Here is a 26,428-nt window from a genome sequence, read left to right as displayed (position 1 = left end):
CGATCCCTCCCCTGTCCCGATCCCTCCCCGGGCCGATCCCTCCCCTGTCCCGATCCCTCCCTGGCCGATCCCTCCCCTGTCCCGATCCCTCCCCTGTCCCGATCCCTCCCCGGCCGATCCCTCCCCTGTCCCGATCCCTCCCCGGGCCGATCCCTCCCCGGGCCGATCCCTCCCCTGTCCCGATCCCTCCCCTGTCCCGATCCCTCCCCGGCCGATCCCTCCCGGGCCGATCCCTCCCCTGTCCCGATCCCTCCCCTGTCCCGATCCCTCCCCGGCCGATCCCTCCCCTGTCCCGATCCCTCCCCTGTCCCGATCCCTCCCCTGTCCGGATCCCTCCCTGTCCCGATCCCTCCCCTGTCCCGATCCCTCCCCTGTCCCGATCCCTCCCCGGCCGGATCCCGCCCCTCGCGTCACCCGTGCGCGCCGCCTTCCCTCCGGCAGCGCCGGTGCCGCTCATGCCGCGGTCAGCGCGGGGTGAGCGGGGCAGAGCGGGGCAGAGCGGGGCTGAACGGGGCAGAGCGGGGCAGAACGGGGCTGAACGGGGCAGAACGGGGGGACCGGGCTCCGGGACCAGACGGGGCCGTGTCCCCGGGAGCCGCAGCCCTCGGGCGATTCCCGGCGCTCCCGTCCCGCGGGAAGCGGCGCCGGCGCGGCCTGAGGCGGCGGGTGGAGCCTGGTGGCGGCCTGCTCTTCCCGCTGTGCCCCTGGGAAAACCAGAAGTAACGCGGGGAAAAGAGCGTTCTCCTCCTGGGAGGGTCTGAAACGAGGCGGCGGGTCGGGAATAAATAACCCGGCCCAGGACGGGAACGCTTTCCTTTGGGTGGGAGCAGGGAGCGGGCTGCGGGTGGTGCGGCGGCGCTGAGCACTGGTTCTGCTTTAGAGCTGCTAATTCCTCGTGGGCGATCCTGAACATGGCATTGCTAGAGGTGACAATAACGAAAGTACTCTTTCATCTCACAGATGTAACATGTCACAGAATCACCCTACAACAGGCTTTGGATAGCTCTGGCTCTTGGGAGCCTGCAGCCTTTGTTTTGTTTCTGTCTTAAGGGTTCTTAGTTGGGCGAGGATTAATGGAGCTCTCCAGCCTTAACTTGGGCGGTTGTAGTTCCTTTAGCGATTCAGAAGTGAAAATCAGGTTCCTCAGACCAGAGTTTTGCGTTGTTCAGGATCTGAAGGTATTTTCATTTTAAGGATGCAGTAAGCAGAGATTAAGCAAGTTGTGTGTTCAAGTCTGGTGATAAAGACACACTTTTGGAGTCAGGCGATGAAGAGTTTGGGGGACGATTTGTTGCTTTGTCTCTGAATGTAGGAGAACTGGCTGTTCTGAAACAGATGATTTAGCAAAACGTAGCGATTATTTCCCCCTGAAATAAATGTTCACGTTGAAATGCTGCCCTGCAATCAAAGGGTTTCTGTCTTCCCACAGTAGGCCTACTGCCTTAGCTCGAGGTCTCTAATGCCTTGTCTTCCCTTTTATTACTTTTTCCATTATTCTGTCTTCTCAAATTACTTGTATTATTTTCATGCTTGATTTCTTTTTTCCCCGCTTCCTTTAGAGTTCTTTGCTAACAGGAGTAAATCAAAGCAGGTCCTCCAGTGAGCAGATATATGTCTGTGAGGTTATGAATACTTCAAATCTGTGTTATTAAACAGGCTCTGTGTAATCATACTGAAGTGGACTTAGCACTGTCCTGATGATTACTCTTACCCATGGTCTTTAATTTGTTATGCTCATATTCTGGAATGACCTGTGCAATATATTTTAAAACAAGAATTTTAAACTTTAACCTCAGTGTCATGCTCTTGAATGAACCTGCTTAATTTGTCTGAAAACTTATCATTCATTCAAAAAGGCAAAGTACAGACAAGATACAACTTCAAATACAAGATTATGGGATTCCTGTTCTTGTCTACTACTACCCATTCTGCAAAGAAAGAGTAAAGAAGACTTAAAATGGGGAGGATTAGAAAAGTTGGGAGAACAGCCTTCTCATGCTACTTTAGGAGAGTGGATGTTTTCTGGTGGCCTTATACCTGTGGTTTTGTCTTTGGGGCATTTTTGTTGCAGAGGTTTTCAGATAAGAGATGACTAAAAGAGAATGGGAAGCTGCTGATGCATTTTCTTGGAAAAAAGAATCTGGCGTGGGAAAACTACTTCTTTCCTCTCAAAAAGAATAGGTATTGTGAAAGACTGAAAAGAGAATGGAGAAAAAGCTGATGGAGATGATCAAGGGAAGGGAATTGAGATGGGAAAGATGTGTGAATCATTTAGAGGAACATGATTTATTTATCCCATTGTCACATGGATTATAACAGTGGTTTAAATAGGGTGAGAAACTTTCATGAGGAAAACCTAGGTTGTTTTTCCTGTATGTTCAGGTGGTGTCTCACCTTGTGCTTGTGTAGCAGTCAGTGGTATCACACAGGTGTGACTTGTGACAGAGCTCATGCTGTAACTGTTCCTGTGGCTGGAGTTTAGGGGCTGTTTGAGCAGGCTGAGTGGCTTGTGCTAATAAACCATGCTAGCCATGGTGAATCGTGGTGCAGTGGAGCTACTTTTATAGGTGGCATTGCTGTCTGTAGGCTTGGAATTGTCCCTGAATTCATGATGTTCTTTGCGTGCCGGATTGCATGCTGAAGTATTGGACTGATTTTATGCAGGGAATGTGTGGTGTCAACTGAGTGATCAGTGTATGATACATTCCTTTGTTTGCCTTCTGGGATAGCTCGTTCTACTCAGCCATCTGAAGAGTTGTGGCTCTTCTGTTTCCTTTTGCAGGAAGGTCTATCTCTCTGTGCATGCCCACGGTTCCTGCGGGAGATGTCCAACGTTTCCAGCTATGCCCTTCGCATGGCCCGGCTGAGTGCCCAGATATTCGGTGATGTTGTCAGGCCCACGGACTCCAAATCCATGAGGGTGGTGAAGATGTTCAGTGAGCAGCCCCTGGCCAAGAGGGAGGAGGTGTACAACTGGTACCCCCCTCACAACACCTACTACGCCCTCATGACGAAACTGCGCTACTTCGGCCTCTACAGGTACTTCCTGTGCCTGTAGGGTGGGAGCAGGGCTGCAGCTGGGAAAGGGGTGGCTGGGAGTCTTGTGCCAGTCGTTTTCCTCTAGGGAGGGAGGAGAAATGTTTAGTTCTGAATAGGGTACGTATGGAAACAGGCTCTTGATTGTTGCACTGAGTGCAAGGAGAGCAAAAGTGACTGCTGTCTAACTTTTACCGTAACTGGGACCTTTTGTGAGAAAGACTTGAGTGTAGTTGTGAGCAAGCAGTTACCTAAGAAATAGCTCCTGCTTTTGCCTTGTGGGGAAGAGAAGAAAGCTTTCTGATAGACAAGAGATGGGTCTGTAGTTCTGAATGTGGCAAATGAATGTGCTACAAAGAGATCATGTTAACACCAGACTTACCATATATTTCTCAGTCATTTAACAGCTAATAAGTGAAATATAGAAGAGACAGAAAGTCTCTGTTAGGCCAGAGGGCCTTTTTATTCTTCAAAATAAATTAAATTAAATTAAAATGTGATTTTAATAGTCTCGTTAATTCCAGCTTCATCCAAACCAGTTGTCTAATTTCTAAATTAACTTCCACTGTTTATATCAAGAAGAATTGTCCTGCTGAAGATCACCAGCAGGAGTCCAATGCAGTTCTTTTACTTCAATCAGGTAGCACTAAAAAAGATCCTTAGAAGTGGGGCTGCAAAGCCTGTATAGTCAAAACAGATTACCTGTTGCTAATATGACAATACTAGCCATCAAGGATTGCATCAGGATGTTCTTGATTTAGGTGGGTGTGCCAACACTTTCTATTCTGGCTGTTTGTTTACACAGAAAGCCTCAATGTGATGCTAATGTTCTTTGCTCTTCTCCTTCCCCTATTAAGTTCCTTCTCTAGCTGCTCTGTATACAGAGAGTTGGTAGAAGAAAAAAAAAATGTGTAATGAATAATTATAGACTAATAGGGCTGGTAATAAATCACAAGCTTTTTGTTTCTATTTAGAGAAGTTGTGTTTAAAAATAGCACTGCAGCAATCTTAGGCCACATAGGATGCGGTTATGACTTTTGAAAATCAGCTTGCACTGAAAAATACTGCTAAAAATACAGGAACAGATTAATAGAACTTACTAGAAAATTACTGATGATTAATTACCTCTGTCAGCCCCTTCATCCTCTTTCCTGCTTTATTCTCTTACTAAGATTCTACCAGTAGTGATGCCATCTTCATAACTCATTCCTGAAGTCACCTGAGAGCAGTGCCATGTGCTGTAATTACTGCTCAGCATGGCCTTGTTTCCCTAGGAGCTGATGACCTGAACACGGGAACACAATGTGCCGTGGCTGCACTGCTGAGCTGGATAACAAGGGGGAAAATCTTACTCTTGTCTCGTGCTGATTTTTGCATTTTACTGCTCATTTAAATGAAGGGGATCAATAAATGCAATAGAAATTATATGTATGTGCACACACCCTTTGTTGCTGAAAAGGACAACCCTGTTAGTTCTGAAAGTATCAGAGGAAATCTCTCATGTTGTTATTATTCGTTGATACTGCCAGCAATAACATGGCAATACATTGCAGCAAGCTTCAGTTTGAACTTAATGGTTAAAAAAAGTTTTGATTTTTGTTTTGTTTTCATTAGCATATTACTCAAAGAACTATTCATATCTCTGCATCCCAAGAAAAAGAGTAAACTTCATTCCTTCTTCCCCATCTAGGGATGAGCATCAGGACTTCAAGGAGGAGATGAGGCGAATGAAAAAGCTCCGTGGGAAGGAAAAACCAAAGAAGGGGGAAGGAAAGAGAGCTCTCAAGAAGAAATAGTGCTGTTTGTACAGTGTAACTGACCACTCTGGAAATGCTGGGGAACAGCTGGAGGAGGCTTGGCATGTGAGCTGCATGTGGGGCACAAGAAACACACTGTGAAATAGTGGACTCCACCTTGGGAATGCACTTTGGTCTTTGAAGTTTTACTGGTTATGAATTTCTGTACTTCAAATATACTGTATATGGCAGCACAGTAATAAAAGAAAAAAAGTGCTCAGTGTTTTTCTTGAAACCACCTGAAGCTGTTTTTAGTTTTTCTTGATCTGGAATTGTTTGCTTTTCATTGTCTGTTTTACTTTTTTGTATTAATATCAACACTGTTTTGCATGTGGCCACAAAAAAACAAGGATTCCTCCTTCTGCTGCTGCTTGTCAATCTCACCTGTTTTAATTAGTTCCACTTCAGGTAGCTCTAGTGCTATTTTTTTTTCAGTTTTTTTAAGTTTTTTGGTTTTTTAAGTTGCTGTTACACTCTGGTGTTCTGTTCCATTCACTGGACAATACTTCCAAGACCACTGCCTGCCCACAGCTCTCTCATTGTACCCTAAACTTTGAGATACTGCAACAGAACATGCTGAAATATACTAAGTAACTAAATCCATATGATAATGGAACTATTATATGCAATAATAAAATTTAAAATATTTTTTTACAGTAAACTTACTCTGCCTAGAAGACATGTAGGAAACACTACATAAGGTCATGAACATTTTTATTAGCATTCAGTAGGGGTTCTATCACTAGGCTCCTTTTACTGATCAGTGGGTATACCTAAATTTCTAACTGCTCAACAGCTCTACCTCACCAAGGTTATTCATTGAAGAGATGTTGATTGTGTTAAAAGGTATTTCTGGTGAGCTACATTGTTCTTGTTCAGTGTCCTTACTTCATGTTACCTGTTTAAGAGAAGCTGATTTTATGAAATCTGCAGTGTTGTCAGAGAAGCACCTGAGTTCTTACCACAGTCAAAAAACGCTGTAGAAGTTAATATTTTATATGCACTGCTCTGTACTGCAGTGGTAAGTTTCTATCTTATTCTAATTTAAAATCCTTTCAGTAACTTAGAACTTTTGCTCAACTGTAATGTGCTTAAGAGATTTTTGTGTTCTGTGTGTTGTCTGTGGGTTGTGACCTGTCTGGTACTGAACTACCCAGAGCCTGTGATGGGCCCTCCAAGAAGTTCTTGGTTCCTGGGACACGTGCATGCAGGTGAGGGGAAGGATCTGGTTCCCTTGAATTCACCTTTGGGAAGCAGGGCAGCATGGACTCATACTGGGCAGGAAAGAAAATTATCCAAGTGGAAAGGTTGCTGCTGCCTGACACTTTCTGGCTCTGTGTGTTAAGTTGCTTGCTTTGGTGAGGAGAAAGACCCATTCTGAACCTCTTCAGCAGAGCTACTGCAGCAGCTCTGCACAGCTCTTGATGTCTTGTAAACTTAAATCCAAGATAAATAAAAATGCTTTCCCTGCTATTCAAGATGAAAAATCAAGGCCACCTCTTCTGGTGCTGTGAAACTCAAAGTTTTCACAGTATAAACATGCAAGGTGCCAAAAGTGTGCATGCATCAAAAAGGGAATTGTGGTTCTGTAAAAGAAGTATGAATGGTCTTAAACTTTATGTGTGAGGCCAGACTTGGTTATGAGTACACTTAGAGCAATATATAAAATACTTGTAAAGAATGATGAAACTGATGGAAATGAAGTAGGAGATTTGAGACAAATGGACTGAATCGTTGATTTTCACCATTTTTTGTGCAGCATTTACAAAAGCAAATGGATGGAGGAAAAAAACCCAGCCTCTTTCTGAAAAAGTACAAGTACGAGAGAGGTTCCCTGCCTAGTTTTTTGTGATTTTTTTCTTCTATAGTACTAGTTTGCCAGTATATCTGTATATATTTTAAAGGTTTAAACTCAATGTTAATATGTTGGTAATATGGGAAAAAAAAATTCGGGGTGGATAATGTTGAGGGTTAGGTTTTGTTCCTTTTTACTCTAAAGAATTTTTTCCCCCTAAGTTACCAAGAAGACTAAGTGTCATACTTAAGACTATTTAACAAAGGGATGGTCAAAGCTCGGAGTGGGGTGGGGGTTTGGGGCAGAAAAAAGGGCAGAGCTTCAGGTAGCCTCTCTCTCTGGTTTTCGGCGTTCGGGGAGAAGGCACGGCTGGGTTGGTGCTCCTGCTGGAGGATTTCACTGCAGTCCAGCCTTGGGAAATCTGCCATCATCTGCGCGCTCTGGAATTCTGAGCTTCTCTGCCGCCCTGCGAGAGCTGGGCCAGCCCTGCCCCGCCGTGATAGTTCCATCAGTGCTGCTCATCTCACTACACAGTGATCCTGCACCCCCTGCCCTGCTGGGACATTCTGCCACTCCACAGCCACCGAGACTTTTTTTCCACTGTTCCCAGCTTGGTGCTCTGAGGATCCTACAAAGGCACCGAGACCAAACTGCCCTGGGTTTTTGTGAAGCAAAGTCCTCCAAGTTCTTGGTACTGTTTTTGTTATCAATGCTGTAGTTGGGGGGTTTTTTCTGTTGTTGTTTGTTTGTTTGATACATACCAGTAAAGAACTGCTATTTCTATTTCCAAAATCTTTTGCCTAAAAGCTTTTAACTGAAAAAATGATAATTGGAAAAAGGGTGGTGGTTTACATCCTCCATTCCGAGGGAAGCTCCAGCTTTCCCTGGCAGATACCTGTCTTCCCAAACCAAGACAGGTGTATTTAGGAGAGGAAGGAGAGTTCCAGCCACATTCTGAAGGGTAAGGATGGGAACACTTATGCTTTGTACAGCTATTGGTACAATGGTGCTTTATGTACATCCATTTTATGTACCAAATTTACCAAATTACTAAGTTAAACTGGATCTTTGTTTTCACTTTTCCCCTTAAAATTATTTTTTTTCTGTTGAAACTGCTGTGTCTTGTTACAAAATTCACTTTTCCTGAGGATATGAACTGACTGCCCTCAGAAGATGTATGTTTTAATTCTTGATCGGAATAGACCTGGTTACCTGACCTCCAAGGGGTTAACTGAGAGTAAAAACTAACCTCTTCCCAATCCTGAGCAGCTTTATTAAGTGCCACTGTTTCTTTATTTTGCAGTGCTTTAGCTATGCCTGTCTTTAATTAGACTCCGGTATGATGTATTCATAGCTGCTGAGCACTGCTGTGATAATCACAAGCTATTTTGTAAACAGGCTGACCCAGTTGCTGTATATATCCTATAGGGAGTGCAGCTATTGCCAGAACCTCTTACTATTGCAAAGCTCTGCAGACAGGCAGAAGCTCACTTGTGTGTGACTGTACTTTGTAATGGTGGAAGGAAAAAAAGCCTCAGCCTTGCTTTCTGGCAGAGGTACCCGTGTGTTAAAATATCTGTGCTCTGCTCAGAAAAGTAGTAACTTGAACAAAGTTTCTCCTAATGTGGAAAGTCTGTTCTACTTAGTAAAACAGCATGCTGTTCACACAACTCAGTGAAATGCACCTGAGTTGCTCTAAGGTTTTAGATAAATGCTTTGTCTTGCTTGTCTTTGCTTCCCCAAGAGTAAAATTAGAATAATGATCACTTAGTGAACAGCGTCATGAAGTTAAGCTGCTTCGAGGATGGGAGTTTACCCCAGGAGAACCCTGTAAAGGGCAGCTTAGTCTGGCTGTGTTTCAGAGAGATAGTTGTATGCAACATTTCTAACACATAAAATTAGCTGTGATATGTTACTTTGTTTGCTGATCTGCTTTGCAAGTTTAAAATGTCAAATGCTGAAAAAATCTTGATTCGGTCAGAAAGTAAATATAAAAAAAAATCACAGTTATTTCTTAAACTATAACTATTTTTGAAAATTTGAAGTATCTGTGTACATCTTCTTCTACCAATTTGGGTTTGAATGGTATTTTAGGATCATTTAAGAAACAATAATCAACAAAGACTACGTTTTCGAAAGGATTCACAAATTTGAAAGGCTGTTTTGGTGAGAGAATGACTGTGTTTTGTGTTCTTTCTTTCTTTTAAGGCAGAAAGGATAATATGCAAGGGAAACAAATACCGTGAGGATCTCAGATCAATTTCCTTAAACTCAGTTCTCCTCTGTAACTGATTGTGGAACTTCTTGTACACTCCCTTGGCAGTAGATTATGAAAAGAAAATACTTCAAGGGGACATTCTCTGTTCATCATCTTGATATTGAGATGTGTAAGAGCACAAACTCTTCCTGGTTAACCTCCTGTAGGGGCAGCATCATTTCTCTAAACTGTCCAAACAACAATGGAAAACTCAAAGATTCTAATAAAAATTTAAGAGGAAAAAAAGATTGTATGAGGCAAGTAAGAGAAAGCAGAAATGAAAACAATGCCCTTATCATAAATCCTAGACGTAAAACTTGAATTATGTGTGTAGGCCAACTATTTAGAATAGATCTTTCTGTGCCTGCACAGTTGGGGTAGCATGAAAAAAGGTGGTTTTGTCTTTTTACTTCTTTCTTCTTTCTTTGCCTTGTCCTTTTCCTCAAGTGCAATAATAATAATAATAATAATAATAATAATAATAGTAATAATGAATACAAAGAGGAAGAAACAGACAGGAAAACATCTGAAAGAACTTCTTGTGAAGGATCAGTCACAGCAGAGCACAGCAATAATGTGCTCAGATGAGGAGGAGCATAACTCTAGACAGATGTTAGAGAGACATCACCACCACACTGGCTAGGAAGTTATTTGGGGTTGTCTAACGGGATAAATATGAAGTCAACAGCATGATGATCATGACATCATAGTGTCTTTATATGTACTGTGTTGAATTTTTCTGGGTGGTATACTGGGGAAAATTCCACCAAGTGAAATATTTAGAAAAACAGAGAAGATTCCCAAGAAGTGGGTTTGGTTTATGTTGTCTGAGTCAGGCAGAACTGAGCTGAGCCAAGTATTATAAAATATAGCACTGTTGCCCGGAACGAAGTTAAAACACAAACTAACAAGGAGTCAGTTTATGTCGTGCTTTATTCGGGGCCCGGGGACCTGGGGACCAACGTCCCAAATCAGGATTCCCAAAGACCCTCATCAAGACTCAGGTTTTTATACCTTTTTACAAAGATTACAAACAGAAAAATTTTGATAAAGCAATGACGTTCAGCTACTAGGTAACAGGCTTCTAAAGTAATAAATTCTACATGCTTGTCTTATTTAAAACTATAGGTTAATTACCAAAATCTACCTTCCCCCCGTCACTAGACCCCCTCCTAGTAATATTTCAAATTTTATCTTTAAGACGGTGTTCCCTTTCAGCATGTTCTTCATGCTTTGCTAATTCCTTTGATTATTGTTTCCACAGACCCAGCATATTCCCAGGCTACCTTCCCAAGGCCTAGTGCCCTAATGCTAGCCAAGAAGCCTTAGCATAACTACTGCTATACAATTTTCTGATATTTTGGTAACATTTCCCCCCTTTTGAGCATTCTTCAAAAATCTTCTTTGCAAGGATGCTCAATTCTTCAAGTTGTGGTTTCAACATACAGCAGAGGAGCAGTTCTTCTAGAAGTTGGAGCCATTACTTCACTTCGGGTTACTGCTTTCATGATCTTCCGGGTATGAGTTCCTTCCCGGATAATCATTCCCAGAAGGCACCTGTATGAGATTACTACTACAATAATGATTATTACAATCATGATCATATATTGTATCACTGAAGAGATCCAACCAGAGATCTGGATTCCAAATGAGCTAAATAAAGCTCCAACCCAGTTATGTTCTGCCTCCTTCTCTACCTCCTGGACTTTTGATTCAATTTGGTCTAATTGGCTAATATCCCTTTCTACTTCGGTAGTCACATTTGGGATGTGTATACAGCAATGGTCATCCTTACCCTTCAAATACCCACACACCCCATGTTCCTTGAGTAATATCATATCCAATGCCATACGATTCTGTACTGTCATCCTCGTGGTTGCCTGTAACTGCAAATTAACATCTTTGAATCTTTTTTTTTATGACTGCAGCCAATCTTTCGGTTTGATTCTTATTCTTAGTAGGGCCAGCGGTAAAGCTTGTGGCCACTGGATTTTGGCTTCCTGGCATATTTTCTTGATCTGCCCTTTTAGTGTCTGATTCATCCTCTCTACCTGTCCACTCGATTGAGGCCTCCACGGAGTATGTAAGTTCCACATGATTCCCAACATCCTAGCTATCTCCTGCACAATTCCTGCCACAAAATGAGGACCCCTGTCTGATGATAGCCCTAATGGCACCCCAAATCTAGGGATTATTTCTCTCAATAACGTCTTAACTACTTCTTTGGCCTGATTTGTTCTGCAAGGGAAAGCTTCTGGCCATCCTGAAAAGGTACACACATAAACCAACAAATATTTATACCCCTGTGCTTTAGGTAACTCAGAAAAGTCTACTTGCCAATAGTCTCCAGGCTGTGGTCCAATTTGTATTTTACCCATTTGCACCTGTTTTCTTACCACCGGATTGTTCTTAATACACAAAGGGCACATAGCATTGATCCTTTTAGCCATTGTTAGCATCTGGTTAGAGATTATCTCATTTTTCAAGAATTTCGTCAGCGCCTCTGCTCCCCAATGGCATTTATTATGTTCTATTTCCAAAACTGTTTTCATGATCTTCTGAGGCAGTACCACCTGTCCAGTAGAAGTTACATACCATCCTCTTAAATTTTTCCGAGCTTGAACAAATGCTGCCAATTTTTCATCATCTGGCGAGTAGAGGGGTCGTTGATCCATAAACGGTGTGGCTGGATTGATTCATGTGGGCAGTAATACCAACTGAGTCCATACCTCTCGGGCTGCCTGCTTGGCCGTCCGGTCTGCGAACTGGTTCCCTTGGAATGCTTTCCCTTCCTCGTTTCGGTGTCCTCTCACATGCATCACCGCAACAGCCTGTGGCTTATGGATAGCTTCTAAAAGAGCTTTTACTTCTTCCCGGTGTTTAATTAATGATCCTTGAGAATTCAGCAGGCCCCTCTCTTTCCAAAGGGCACCATGTACATGTACCACCCCAAAGGCGTATTTAGAATCTGTCCATATATTTACCCTCTTCCCTTGACTTAATATGAGAGCACGTGTTAGGGCCCAGACTTCAGCCTTCTGGGCCGAGGTCCCAGGAGGCAAAACTTTAGCCTCTATCACTTGTTGCAAGGTGACCACCGCATACCCAGCATACCTGGTTCCATTCTCTACAAAGCTTGATCCGTCCGTGAACAGTTCCCAATCGGGATTCTCCAAGGGCTCATCTTTTAAGTCCTTTCGGCTGGCATATACTTGCTCAATGACTTCCACACAGTCATGTGCCAGTTCTCCAGTTTCCTCTTCTGCTCTTAAGAATTCTGCTGGGTTAAGATGATTAGTCGATTTTAATTCAATATCATCCTGCTCTCTCAGCAATGCCTGGTATTGTAACATCCGGCTTGAGGATAACCAATGCCCCCCCTTTTTGTTCTAAAACAGTCAACACCATATGGGGAACGTATACCTCCATTTTTCTTCCAAGAGTTAATTTCCTGGCTTCTCGTATCAATAGTACTGTTGCGGCCACTGCTCTCAAGCATCCTGGCCATCCAGCACTAACTGAGTCCAATTGTTTGGAAAAGTATCCTACCGGGCGTTTCCATGATCCCAATTTTTGGGTGAGCACTCCCAATGCCAATTTCTGCCTCTCGGTCACATAGAGTTGAAAATCTTTATTGAGGTCAGGCAATCCCAGTGCCGGAGCTTCTCTCAGTGCCTGTTTGAGAGACTGGAATGCTTTTTCCTCAATCTTGCCCCATTTCAGTTCGGGATTTTTCACAGCCTCGTAGAGAGGTTTGGCCTTTAATCCAAAATCAGGGATCCACAACCTGCACCACCCCACCATTCCCAAGAATGACCTCAATTCTTGATGATTTCGTGGGGTCAGGATAGCACAGATAGTCTGAATTCGACTGACCCCCAACTTACGCACTCCTTGAGAAATTTCACATCCTAAGTAGATAACTTGTGGTCTTACCAGTTGCGCTTTTTCTTTGGACACCCGGTATCCAGCCTGACCTAGCATGTTCAGCAGATCGATGGTCAACTTCAAACAAATCTCCTTATCTGCAGTAGCAAGAAAAATATCATCTACATATTGCAAAATCACAAATGAGAAAGGTGACTCCTTTACCTGTGTTGTCTTCCATTCTTCTAATTCTCGAGCCAATTGATTCCCAAATATTGTAGGTGAGTTTTTGAATCCTTGAGGCAGACGACACCAAGTGAGTTGTTTCTTCCTCCCTGTCTCTGGGTCTTCCCACTCGAAAGCAAAATATTTCCTGCTTTGAAATGCCAAAGGGATGCAGAAGAACGCGTCCTTTAAGTCAGTTACTGAGAACCACTGAAATTTTTCTGACACAGATGTTAACAAGGTATAAGGATTAGCCACCACTGGATAAATGTCCTTAGTGATATTATTAATGGCCCTTAGATCCTGGACTAACCTATACTTACCATTTGGTTTTCTTACTGGGAAAATGGGAGTATTAAACTCAGATTCACATTCCTGCAAAATACCTATGGTCAGGAATTGGGATATCATCGGGGCCACTCCTTTCTTTGCTTCCAATTTTAAAGGATACTGCTTTATTCTTACCGGGCTGGCTCCTTCTTTTAATTCCACTACTACTGGTTGTGCTGCCTTAGATTTTCCCGGAATACCTGTCTCCCATACCCAGGGGACCACAGCCAACTCTATTTCTTTGGGGACTTCTACTGACTCCACTTCCCTAACCAAAAACAATTTAGATATGTTTTCTTCTGGTATTTCTAATTTCACCCTTCCTTTTTCAAATGTTATTTTTGCTTGCAACACAGACAGCAAGTCCCTTCCTAATAAAGATTCAGGGCTATTGGGCATATACAAAAACTGGTGGTCAAATTCTTTCCCCTTCCAACTTTTGTAATTTCTTCCTTATATCCTCCTGTGACTGTCCTGTGAATATCAATGCCAGCTGTAACTTCCCTGATTCCTTCTCTACTTCTAAATTAGTAAATCGCCTAGCAACCTCTTTCAACTGTTCCAGGAAAGCTGATGGGGACTCGTTTTTTCCTGCCGCACTGAATACAACTTTGACCAATTTAATGTTTTCGGGATCCCCGCCCGTACCCCTTCAATCAATAATTCCTGGTAAGCCTTCAACCTTTGGTATCCTCCGGTCGAATTGGGATCCCACTCCGGATCCTCCCTGGGCACTAAATCGTTTAAAGTGCCATCTGCTACTCGCAATCGTAGCATTTCCCGAGCCTTTTCAGACATGACTCTAAATACCATTTCTTTCTCAGTGGAGTCCATAACTGTATCTAACAATACCTGCAAATCATTCCAGTCAGGGTTTTGAGTCTTTATAACCATTTTTACCACTCGTGCAACCCGATCTGGGTCCTCGCGATACGAACCAGCTGATTGTTTCCAAATCATTAAATCATTCGGGGAAAAGGGCACTTTTACCATTATCCTGTCCCCCTGCGGTCCCACTGCTTCTCGCAAAGGAGCCATCAAAGAGGGTTGTACCATCCTCCCCCCTTTCCCTCCTACCCGACCTCTCCTGGTCCTTTCCGATAAAGGAGTTCTAGGCTTTTCCTTTTCCCTCATTTTCTCTCTACCATCCTCTTCCTCTGAATCCCCCTCGTCTGAAGATTCCAGAGGAGGAGCACTGGGTGCTACCAGCATTGAAACATCCTCCTCAGGTTCTTTGAATGTGACAGAACAGCACTTACAATTTTCCCTGCTTTTACAACCTAAACATTTGTCATCTGCAGTAACGTTCAACACCAACAAACCACACTCTTTCTGCCACTCCGGCTTTCCTTGCAAATAATAAAACAAATCCAAATACGGTATCTCATCCCATTTCTCATTATTCCGCAAAAAGTGCATCAAAGGAGTAATAATATCAGAATTCAAAGTACCATTCCGGGGCCACTGCATTCCCCCAGTCTCATATTGTGGCCAAACATGATTACAATAGTCCATTAATTTCTTTTTGCACAGTTCTTGCCCAAAATTACCCACTTTCCAATTTTTCAGCAAGCACCCAAGCGGAGAATCATCGGGGATCTCCATACCTACGGACGCCAATGCTTTGAAGTTTTTAAACGGCATCATGACACACTTAATCAACAAACACTCACTCACAATTTTATTATCTCACTCACACAACTTGATTATTCCACAAATTCCACCAATTCTTGCCTTTTCTCGTCACTGCGAGCGGCAAGTGCTGGTCCTGCACAGCTTCCTTGCCGTGTCTTACGGCCAGCGCCTAGGCTTTTACCACAACCACAGACGTCTTTTTACCCAGCCCTGCGGGAATTACTCTCCCGTCTTATAGGGCGACACCCTTATTAGAGGAATAAAGCACTTGTCGGGCTTACCTCACAGTCGTCCGTCAGGCGCGGGGTCGGGCACGGGTTGATGTCTCCCCAGAAATCACCTGGTGCCGGCGTGGAGTTGATCAGCTCGCGAACCGCCCCAGCAGCCTTCGGAGTCCTGCCGCGGTCGCCAGAAAACTGTTGCCCGGAACGAAGTTAAAACACAAACTAACAAGGAGTCAGTTTATGTCGTGCTTTATTCGGGGCCCGGGGACCTGGGGACCAACGTCCCAAATCAGGATTCCCAAAGACCCTCATCAAGACTCAGGTTTTTATACCTTTTTACAAAGATTACAAACAGAAAAATTTTGATAAAGCAATGACGTTCAGCTACTAGGTAACAGGCTTCTAAAGTAATAAATTCTACATGCTTGTCTTATTTAAAACTATAGGTTAATTACCAAAATCTACCTTCCCCCCGTCACTAGACCCCCTCCTAGTAATATTTCAAATTTTATCTTTAAGACGGTGTTCCCTTTCAGCATGTTCTTCATGCTTTGCTAATTCCTTTGATTATTGTTTCCACAGACCCAGCATATTCCCAGGCTACCTTCCCAAGGCCTAGTGCCCTAATGCTAGCCAAGAAGCCTTAGCATAACTACTGCTATACAATTTTCTGATATTTTGGTAACAGCACTAGGACCACTTCTCTCTTGGAACAGGAGAAGGCAGACTGGATGACTCAATACATTTTCTCATATCACAGCTAGGTCTTTGAAAACAAATCTCACCAAGAGCTAAAAAAGGATTTTTATATCCATTAGGTTTTCTGTCTCTGCTTGAAAGTGCTTCACTTCATCCCAGGGCTCCTAAAGCTGTTTGTAAATATTTCATAGAGTTCAGAGGGTCTCTCTCACTTCAGCTGTTGTTTCTGTGTGTCTGATGTTTGTCTCATGGGCTACTTCAGTAAATAGGCTTTTAATGGTATTGGGAGCAAAAAGCACCTGAGCTCCAGAAATTCTAAAAAACACCCTACTGCCACACACAGTGGTGTGTTTCTGCAAATATGGAATTGGATGCATCACATTCCTCTGTTTCCACTGCAGTCTTGACTGGATAAATATGACTGGGGTCACTTGACTCCCAGCTTTCAAAAGCAGATCTCTAAAATGTGATTCCAGATTAAAACTTCTCTGGAAGTGGCCTCACTTTAGAAGCAGCATAAATATTGAGTATCTCCAACTGGTATCAGTGGGTTTCCATCTTTGTAACAAGTAAATCCAATCAGCTGATAGTGGTCTCTTCAAGACAATGCTTATGAAACCTCATCTCTTTAGAGACTGTCATATCTGTGCATGCCTGTCTTGGGTTGCAGTATGTAACCAAAAATGTGTGTTCTGTCATTCATCTGTTGAAACTGTTTGGGGAGGTGTTTGTCTCTTGTATAACCCATTCCTCATAACTCCAGGGGGGAGGGAGTGGGAGTCTTCTCTTAATGGACCAGATTTTAAAACCAAGTGGAGCAATGTTCCTTTTCTCTTCCCATGGCCGGTCCTCCCTCTGAGGGATATCTTCTGTTAATGGGCCATTAAGGCTCACCACACAACTGATACAATTACATCATCCCATTGTGAGAAGCTCCACCCAGTGGGAGGAGCCAAACAGTTCCTACCTAGATAAAAACTGTGAGTCAGAAACTCCAGGACAGCCTGTTTTCCACTGGATTTCCCAGAGGAAGACTGCACTCATCTCATCACTACTGGACCTTCAGAAGGAGACTACACCCTTCCACAGGATCATCTCTGCTCCATCAGAACCACATCTGTCACTCCAGGAGGATTACTTGAAATGCGTCCAACACCCTGACCAACAGGGTGTCAGACTGTATTCTGACTCTGTCAGGGTTTCTAGGACTTTTTCTCTTGTTTGCTTCTAAGTTTTTTTCTGTACTACTACATTCGTATTTTGAATATTCCTAGTAAAGAACAATTATTCCTATTGCCATATATTTGCTTGAAAGCTCCCTTAATTGCAAAATAATAATTTGGAGGGAGGGATTTACATTCCGCATTCCAAGGGAAGCTCCAGCTTTCCCTAGCAGACACCTATCTTTCCAAAACAAGACAATGCCAAAGGCTCTTCCCCAGTGATACTCCCCAGCTGGACTCGATGATCCTTGCAGGTTCCTTCCAGCCCAGCATACTGTGATTCCGTGTTGATCAGAGTCATGTAAGGCTCTCTGGGTGCCGTGCATTGGTTTCTGCAGAGAAGAGAGCTTCAGTGGCTCCAGGAGAGCCTCATCTGAGAGAGACTGTGCTGGCACCTGGGTGATGATGACTTACTTACAACCAGCAACTGCTGTGGACAGGGTGAGACATTTCTAATTTCTCTACTTGCATGCAAAGGAGCCTGTGTGTAACAGGCAGCCTCAAGCTGCTGGTCAGAGTATTTCTTGAGGAACAAGCAATGAGGGTATTGCGTTCAGTATTGAACTGGCTGGTTAACAGGGAAGTTGGTTGTAATTTTTTTAATTAGTTCTAAGATGTCAGCATTTATGCTGGTTTTATATTTAACTAAATGAGATATGGCTGATATTTCAGCTGATGTTACTGAGTATTGTGTTTAGTTTGTAGGCATAGGAGCATTTAAGTGAAGGCTCCAAGCTAAAATGGTCTCGGTGTGCTTGTCCAAACCGGCACATCTACACCAGAGAGGAGCCTGGGGATGAGGCAGTGCAGATGCCACCAGACAGAGACATTTCTGGTGTGAGTGGGTGCAAGGCAGTTGATGCCCAGGCTGCACATGAGGCAGCATGTGGTATTGCTTGGGTATTATCTGTCCTGGGCCTGTTTGCTGCAACTGATGTGAAGGTAAGCGGTGTTTATGAGCTCTTAAACCTCACAAATGCTTTCTGAATCAACAGCATAAACAGAAAAGTCAAAATTAGGCTACAGAATGTCAGAGTTGTTACTGGCAACTAGCAAGTAACACTGTAGCTTCTTTATTTTTCTTCTCCTGCACTTAATTCTGCTTATATGCTGCGACGTTTGCCAAAACACTGCTCTGTTGTCTGACACCAATAAAGCCAACAGCGTGTCTGTCTCTGTATTTTCAAACTCAAGTTGTTTTATAGCATCTTCAAGTTAATAAATAAATATTATTGCCCTCTGAGGACAGATAGTAAGGTCTATTGACTAGACATGCAAACCACTTAAAAATCAGATGAAGATCTAAGCTGGAGTCATTGCCGTTGTTTCACCCTAGCTGGCAGCCAAGCCCCACACAGTCACTCACTCTCGCCCCCACCAGCAGGATCAGGGAGAGAACTGGAAGGATAAAAGGGGAAAACTCGTGGGCTGGGATAAAGACAGTTTAATAGAGAAAGCAAAAAGCTGCACACACAAGAAAAGAAAAACAAGGAATTAATTCACTGCTTCCCATGGGCAGGTAGGTGTTCAGCCATCTCCAGAAGAGCAGGACCCCATCACATGTAACAGTGACTTGGGAAGAGAAATGCCATCACTCCAAAGGTGATCCTTTAGCCTTCCTCCTTTCCCCCTCTTCCTTCTTTCCCCCACCTTTATATACTGAGCATGATGTCACATGGTCTGGAACATCTCTTTGTTCACTTGGGGTCACCTGTCCTGGCTGTGTCTCCTCCCAGCCTCCCAGTCACACCCAGCTTCCTCACCAGCCTAGCAAAAAGCAGAAAAGGCTTTGGGTCTGTGTAAGCCCTGCTCAGCAATAACAAAAACATCTATTATCAACCCTGTGTTCAAAGAAGAAAATTAATCCTCCCCTTGCCAAATCCAGCACACTCGTGTAGAACAACCCAGAGGGGAAAACAGAATTTGTGTTCATTTATCAAAACAAATGTATCTTCCAGAGAAATAGGTCTTGTTACATCAAAAAGGAATAACCACATCCAAGAAGCTTCAGCATAACTGCAAGCTTCAAGCAATCCACAGCACAAAAAACACTGAGAGGCCATTGGCCACTGCACCAGAAATTTTGGTTTTGGCCAAGGGCATACTCACAGGAATGAGTATAGAGCAACATGGTTAGACTGTCCTAATTCCTACTTGCTTAGTGAGCAGCTTTCTTTTATAAGAGAGACTAAGTGTCTGTGAGGCTCCTCTTGTCTTGGTGGTAATAAGGATTAAAAGACAAGGATGGATTATGAATGGTGATACTGACTCTGTCAGCAAAAGACACTGATGTTTTACCACATAAGACATGCGTATTACAGTATAAGCATTCATTTGGAGACGTTATCCATCCTATCTGACCTATCCCTGAAGAACAGTAACTCTTAAAACTCCAGCAATGTGGAATATTGCCCTGAGAAATATGATATGTCACCATGTTCTCTCTCCCCCCCATCAAAGCTGCAGTTTCTGTATTTGATTCCTGTTACTGATTTAGATTTTTTTTAAACTCTTAAAATATCCTTTCTTCAGGCCAATACCAACCCTAAAGGACTTTTTCTGCTCAGAGAAGAGGCTAGAAACTGAAAGGGGCAAGTTAGTATCTGAACTTTCATTAGATCAGAGATGTAGATAGTCGCCAACACGTCTGTAAAGTACTAGAGAATCAAATAACAGTAGGTATTCAGGCTAGGAGAAGCTCAGCTACCCTGGATATTATGAAGGAAAATCCTAAGACAAGAATATAATTGAACAGTCATTTTCTGAACAGTAAGATGATTTGATTGAGGTGGTATCCTTTCCTGCCCTTTCTTGGAACACATGCAATTACATTTGTGGGGGGTTTTGTGCCTAACTGGGATGATTTTGAGTAGTAAAATGTGATTATTCACACTGGAATAATAATGCAAGGCATATAAAACTGTTTAGTCCTTAAAGCTGATCAGCTTATCGCTGTCCAACACAAAGGACTCAGAAATCAGATATCAGAACAAGCTGAATGTGTTACAGCGGTGACCAGGGATGCTTTGAGAACAGGAGGACCTGGAATAATCTTTGCAAACATGAGATGTGGTCCCAGTTTTAGTTAAGTACATCAGGCAGGAAAACCAGTGTTCCTTGCTCCTTTGTTTCCCTGTTTTCATCTGCTTCTCGTTTCCTAGGAGAGCTGCATTTTCTCTTCCAGTGCCAACTTTAACTACATTCTCCCTCCATCTAATCTTTTACCCCATCCCTCCCCTTCCTTTCCTGCTGGCTGCCACTTCTGCTCCCTTAATAGCGGTTTCATGCTGTCACTTGAGGGTCCCTCAAGTGCCGCATAAGTCAGTATTTATACTGCTTTTGAGTAAATTTTGGTGTTTTTCAGCTTCCCCCACACAGACATGAGTGAAGGCAGGAAGCAGCAGGGAGAGCAGCAGAGCACTGCGAGGCAGCACTCACATTATGGACCCACAAAGTCACCACTCACATGCAGCAGGAAACGGGTCAGCACTGGGTTCTGGTGACACCAAACAGTGTGCAGGGTATGGAGGGGGCCTATAGGAAAAGTCACTCCCATGTCCTAGTGCCACCACCTTTCCTGCCTCCCACATGTCTCCATAGGAAAACGTTCTGCTTTTTACTTTCTGAGGGTTTGGGCTGACGTTTAGGGAGAGAAGGAGCAGTTTTATAAATAATGACTGAAATAAATTACACTTGAATTAAATGAGAGCTATGTAAATATTCCAAAGATTACTACAAGAAAATGTAGAATAGGTTATTATTTGTATATGAAATAAAGCTTGTTAGGTCAACGTTGCTTTTAATGGTAGAATGAAAACTGAACTAAGAATCTGGTGGATTCACATTTTTTTCTTGTTTTCCTTACTCCTGTTTTACTGGCAGTCTCCACCCATACTCATCACTTCTGCTCACGTATTTAACTCAGAGACAAAGAGCTATGAAATCTCCATCAGCTGAAAAAATCACAGATAAGACTGCTCAGCAACAAAATTCAAATCACCATCTGAATATTATCTAATTTCACATTGAATGTATGAATGTTTCAGGTTTAGCAGTGTCACAGAATGGTAAATGTCCTTGAACTAGTTCTCAGGAAGTTCCAAAGGAAAGAATACATATGCCCTGTACTGGAATAGTTTAAAGCAAAGGAAAAAAAAAAAAGTAAAAAGCAGTCTTGTATCTAAAAATGACTCTCAGTGGCTCAATCAGACAGCAATTCCTAGAAATATGAAAATATGTATAGTATATTTTAGAGTGGAAGAGATAATAAACTGCTATAGGTGCTAGAGAGATGGAAAAAATATTTGGGTTATATCCGTTAAAATATCTCCTACATTCTTTTCCTGGAGAGCAAAGTAATTTTCTTAAGTGTGTATTATTCTGACTAGTAATCAGAAAATGACTGAACTCCGGACAACAGCCAAATTTTGGTTCTGCTTCACCTTTTCTGTCCAAGATAACAGGGAACACAACAGGTGTTATTAGAATCAGCGTTTTTACAAATCATCCAGAACTGTATTTCTGCTGTAATGACTGAGAATTTAAATCAGTACTTTCAAATGCACACGGGCCGAGCACAAATGCCACACTTTACAGGACAAATGCTGTCTTTTCAGTGTGTGAAAAGGCTAAGCAGTTTTTGAAATTGGGATAAATTTTAAGGGCGCTTCAAACATTCTGAGTTGAATGTGTATCAATTTTTCACACCACTTAAAAAAATCATATCGACTATCACACCAATCTGCAAATCTTGTAATTGTTTTGATTAAGAAAGTGGAAGGCTGGGGTTTTTTGGAGATACTGTCTTCTGTTGAAAGAATATTATAAAGGAGACCAAGATTAAGTTTCATCTAATATCTCTTTTGGATATTCACATTTTGGAGCATCTCATAAAAATCTCATAAAATTTTGGTGGGGTTTTTGGGTTTGTTTGTTTGATTTGATTGGGGGGGGTTGTTGACGGTTCTTTGATGTGCTTGTTTGGGTTTTTGTTTGGTCTAGGTTTTGGTTGGGGTTTTTTTGTTTGGTTGGTTGGGGTTTTGTGGGTTTTTTTGTTTGGTTGGGTTTTTTGGGTTTTTTTTTTTTTAAATGTTCAAATGCTCACAATGAGACAGCTGCTCTCAGGTAATCATATATATTTTCTTACTGACTCCTTAAAACATTGTTCTCTGAAAGTGCAGATTTTGATTAGATCAGACAAATGTTCTAGTGGTGGGCAACTTAGGTGGAGAGTCTTCGTCTTTTAGCAGCTGGATTTGTTTTCTCATTCAAATTCAAATCAATTCAAAAAATTCTGAGGAGGATCAAACCAGGAGTTTGGTGGGAGATGGCAGGTTTTACATTTACAACTCTGCTGCAATACCAGATAAACTGGCTGTGCTGCATTGCAGGAGTCAACCAGCCAGTGCCCCACAGATTTGATGGCAGAAACCTGCCTTTCACATCTAGGTTGTAATTGGATTTGACCTATGTTGATCAGGAAAGGTAGTCTCTGTAAGAAGTGTTGATGATATCAATTCTCAGTAAATAGGATTCCATGTCACCAAGAAATAGCTACAGTTGTTAATTATTGTCTTTCATCATGACAGATCAAGTAGATAGACCAGGTAGCCACCATGTGAAGCAGTAGAAAATTCCATTTATCACTAGGTGTGGATCCCCCCAATAAAAATGAAAGTATAATATAGATTTTTGTATCCTTCCTACACAACAATCTTTTAAAGTAGTCCTTAGGTGTTTTTTTTATCTCATGTATTTCAGGAGGTCACTCTGCTGTGTTTCCAAGCATTGGACATTACTTCTCAGTATTAGAACTGCAGCTCTTCAGTGGAATGTCAAATGTGATAAGAAAGTCTACCAGAATTCTAAGTCAATGAAAATCTTCTGGAAATAATCAGAACCTAAGAAGAAAGAGACCCAACACTACTGAAAGCAATGTGAAAGGTATTACAAACTAACAGATCGATATTAGTCTACTAATTCCACTGCTAGGGTTATGCCCTGGACATAAATTGCTTGGGGAATAAAAGAAGGCAATGACTACGTTCTGGACATTGAGACTAAATTACCCCCTGGTATAAATTTCATGGGAATGAATGGACTTACTCTGTTAGTTAACCTCTATTACTCAGTTTGCTTTTCCTCAACAGGCTGTGTGCGGGGAGAGCCATCTCCTATTACTTCTGCTGCCTTTTCCTCCAGAGGTTAGAGAGATTTGTCCCTGCGTTCAGTTCTCAGCATGGGTGTTATTTTCCAGTTTGTGTGCGTTTTTTCACTACTGTTACATATTCCCGCCGCATAGCGGGAATTCCTGATAATTATCCTCTTCATTAATGCGGCTATTAGAGAGAAATTTCTAAACTTGGCCAACTGCTTAGTCTGTACATTTGATTCTTGTGTACTTATGTAGCCTTTCTGTTGACTGCACTGCAGGGCTCCAGTCACAGGAAACCCCAGGCTCCTCTCTTAGCAAGCACAGCCAGTTAAAAAATCGATTAGAATCCACTGAAATATTAAATCGAAGTTGCATTTATTTACCAGTTGCAACACTGCCTGTACTGAACTGCTTTTGAAATGCTTTTCCACAGCAATGGCCCACAGTGTGAAAGGTGAAATACAAACCTCAGTTCTCTCACCAGCATTATGTTAAGAGGTTGTGCGTTTACATGTTCACAACTGAAGTGAAACAAAGATACGGATCTTGCAGGTTTCAGCCTAGTGTGTGTTAGCTGGCTACCAAAAAATATATCAGGCTGTGTTAGAACAGCCTTTCTCTGAGGTCCTGCTGCTCTTCTGCTCCATCAGCTTTTTTTTGTAATGCACTCAAATACCTTCGCCATTCTTAAATTCATACTAAAGACCTTTTCAGCAGGAGAGCGGCTTAAACCAGCCGGCCGAGCAGGTGTTTTCTGTGCGCAAGCAGCCTTTCGGGGGGTGTGGCGTGGGGGATCGGACACAGGGCAGGGCTTTGCTCCGGACGGGAGCACACGGCCGCTTTGGGGAGATGGCACCAGGCGGGGAGCAGCTCCGGGGGACAGCAGCGGGGCTCCCGAGGATTACAAGGGCTCCCCGTGTCTGCTGAGCCAGGTCCGACCCTTCCTGTGTCAACGCAGCACCAGCTCGGGCAGCCAAGGCCTCAAGGGCTGTCAGTGGAACAGTCACGGATGTTTTATCGATCTTAGCGATCGATTATTCCAGTTGTCGCCAGGGGTACAGGCAGCAGGTTAACGCTGTTTTGGGAAGCGAGTCTGTCGCTGCCGCACCATTCGCGTTTGTGAGGATTCACCCCACAGCCGCAGCGCCGCTGTTTTTGCCGAGGGGTGCCCGGCATCCCGTTCGTTCCTCGTTCGAATTCCGCCGGCGCCCCGGCTTTCCCCGCTGCCAAGAAGGACGCGCAGAACCCCCGGGAGCAGTGCTCAAGCGGAGCGCGCAGCCGGGTGTGTCCCAGTTCCTCCTGTCCCCGGCTCCCGGCTCCCCGTTCCCGGTTCCCGTTCCCGGTTCCCGCTCCCGGTTCCCGCTCCCGGGGCCGGCCCGGCGGGGGCGGTGCCGCCAACGCGCTCCCGCGCCGCCAGGGGGCGCTGCGGCTGCGGCGGGCGGGGCCGCGGGGAGGGGGCGGGGCCAGAGCCCACGTCCGAGTTCCCAGGGCGACGGGGCAGTCGCGCCGTGACGTCACGGTGCTTCCCGATGACGTCAGGCGGGCCCATGCGCCGTGGCCGCGGCGATTCTGTGTGACGTCACGAGGCCGGCCGTGACGCGCCGGCGGCGCTGGGAGCGAGCCGGGACCGCGCTCGCCGCCCGCCCCTCGCACTACGGGTCGCGGGTGGGGCCGCCCCGGCGGCGGGGACGCGGCCGCCCCCGGCCCCGCCCTCGCCCCGGCGCTCCGGCCCAAGATGGCGGCGCTGAGCAGCGGCGGCAGCGCCGAGGGGGCCTCGCTCTTCAACGGGGACATGGAGCCCGAGCCGCCCGCGCTCGGCGCCGGCTACGCGGGGAGCGGCAGCGGGGACCCGGCCATCCCGGAGGAGGTGAGGCCGCGAGGCGGCCGCTCGCCCCCGCGGCGCGGGCCCGGCCGTGCCGGGGGCGGCCCGTGGCGGCGGGGGCAGGGAGCGGGGGCCGCGGTGCGGAGGGTGCGGGTCCCGGCCCGCTTGCCGAGAAGCCCGCCTCGGCGGCCGCCGTGCCGCCTTCGGCCAGGGCGTTACGTGGGGGGTTGCCATCGGTTTCCCCCGATGGTTTGCAAACACTCGAAATGCATTTTAAAGCCACGGTCGGGTTCGGTTCGCTTTGTGGACGTGCCTTTTGTGGACGTGTTTTGCACAGAGCGTCTTATTGGAGGTGTTAACGGACAGGGCACCGTGGTGGCAGTGAGGATGTCAGGCCTCTCGTTGGTGTCTTTCTTACATACTTCCTGTGGTTTTGGGGCTGATTACTGAGCTGCCCAATCCCACCGGGAGCAAGCGGTACTACCTGTTTTGCTGGGGCTGAAGTGGGAGCTTCTGAAATGTTGCGAACGCTTCTGAAATGTTTTCGGAAGGAGGAATAAACTGTGCGGTAACAACACAAGGTGCTTCGCAGATTCACTGTAGGCATCCGAGGCAGACCGACCTGCCAGATGCCATGCCTCGAGTCTGTTCTGGTGGTAAATACAGATGCCAGAAGCTCTGCTGTTTTGTTCTCAGCGTTACCGGCTGGAGAGTGTTTCAGCTCGGCTTTCCCTGGTGTGTCAGTGCAGTCGGTACGAGGCCTCCCATCTCTGGGCAGCCCTGTGGCCCTGCCGGGAGCCCAGCCCACCGGGGAGCCTCTCCTTTCCAGCCTCCAGCAGGGAAAGTGGGCTGGCTTGGACCAGCTGCTCTCTGAAGGGTCCGATTTGATTCCCGACTCCCCGAAGGCTGGGGTTGTATGCATTTTATTTATTAATAGCATACTGGGTTATAGTGGAATTAGTGAGTTCAGAAGTTTGAGAAGTGCTAGAGCTCCTGCTGGGTAGGTGGTCAGGAAGGAGAAGTAGGGACGGAGTCTGACCCAATTAATGTTTGCAAGAGGGGAGTTTGATTCCCTCATCTTAAGGAGTTCCTGACTTACGTACTTGCTGAAGGTAGGCAAAACCCGGCAGTACACATCTATTTTATACCTACCCAGCCTGGTGATTAAACACCTTGAGTAATGCCAGTCCAGTCTGAACTTTCCTGAGTAAGGAGAAACTCTAGGCTGATTGAGAAACACCTCAAGAGTGGGGTTTAACAAATGCACATTTTTAGCAGCAAAGTGAGGTTTAAAAGCTTCTGAACTTCTCAGTTATTTCTGTCATTTAAAAAAAAAATCTGTGGAATTAATCCAATAGCTGGACC

At 44.5% G+C, this 26,428-nt stretch overlaps 2 protein-coding genes across 2 annotated transcripts in view; both read left to right on the top strand.

Moving 5' to 3' along the window:
- The first annotated feature begins 425 nt into the window (after positions 1 to 425).
- On the top strand, positions 426 to 5,070 carry MRPS33 (mitochondrial ribosomal protein S33). Its single transcript, XM_066319707.1, has 3 exons — positions 426 to 474; positions 2,783 to 3,039; positions 4,727 to 5,070. Exons 2-3 carry the CDS (start codon positions 2,825 to 2,827, stop codon positions 4,830 to 4,832), a joined length of 321 nt encoding a protein of 106 aa, XP_066175804.1. The 5' UTR covers positions 426 to 474; positions 2,783 to 2,824; the 3' UTR covers positions 4,833 to 5,070.
- Positions 5,071 to 24,818: 19,748 nt separating this feature from the next.
- Positions 24,819 to 26,428, top strand: part of BRAF (B-Raf proto-oncogene, serine/threonine kinase) — a 77,623-nt gene continuing 76,013 nt past the window's right edge. The window contains exon 1 of the mRNA XM_066319706.1: positions 24,819 to 25,108. Within this exon, the coding sequence (XP_066175803.1) occupies positions 24,977 to 25,108 (132 nt within the window). The 5' untranslated portion in view covers positions 24,819 to 24,976. The remainder of the gene's footprint in view (positions 25,109 to 26,428) is intronic.

This window comes from Sylvia atricapilla, chromosome 5 (genome assembly GCF_009819655.1).
Source record: "Sylvia atricapilla isolate bSylAtr1 chromosome 5, bSylAtr1.pri, whole genome shotgun sequence".
Lineage (NCBI taxonomy): Eukaryota > Metazoa > Chordata > Aves > Passeriformes > Sylviidae > Sylvia > Sylvia atricapilla.
The sequence above is the reverse complement of the archived record's forward strand: the minus strand, read 5'-3'. Positions and strand labels throughout refer to the sequence as shown.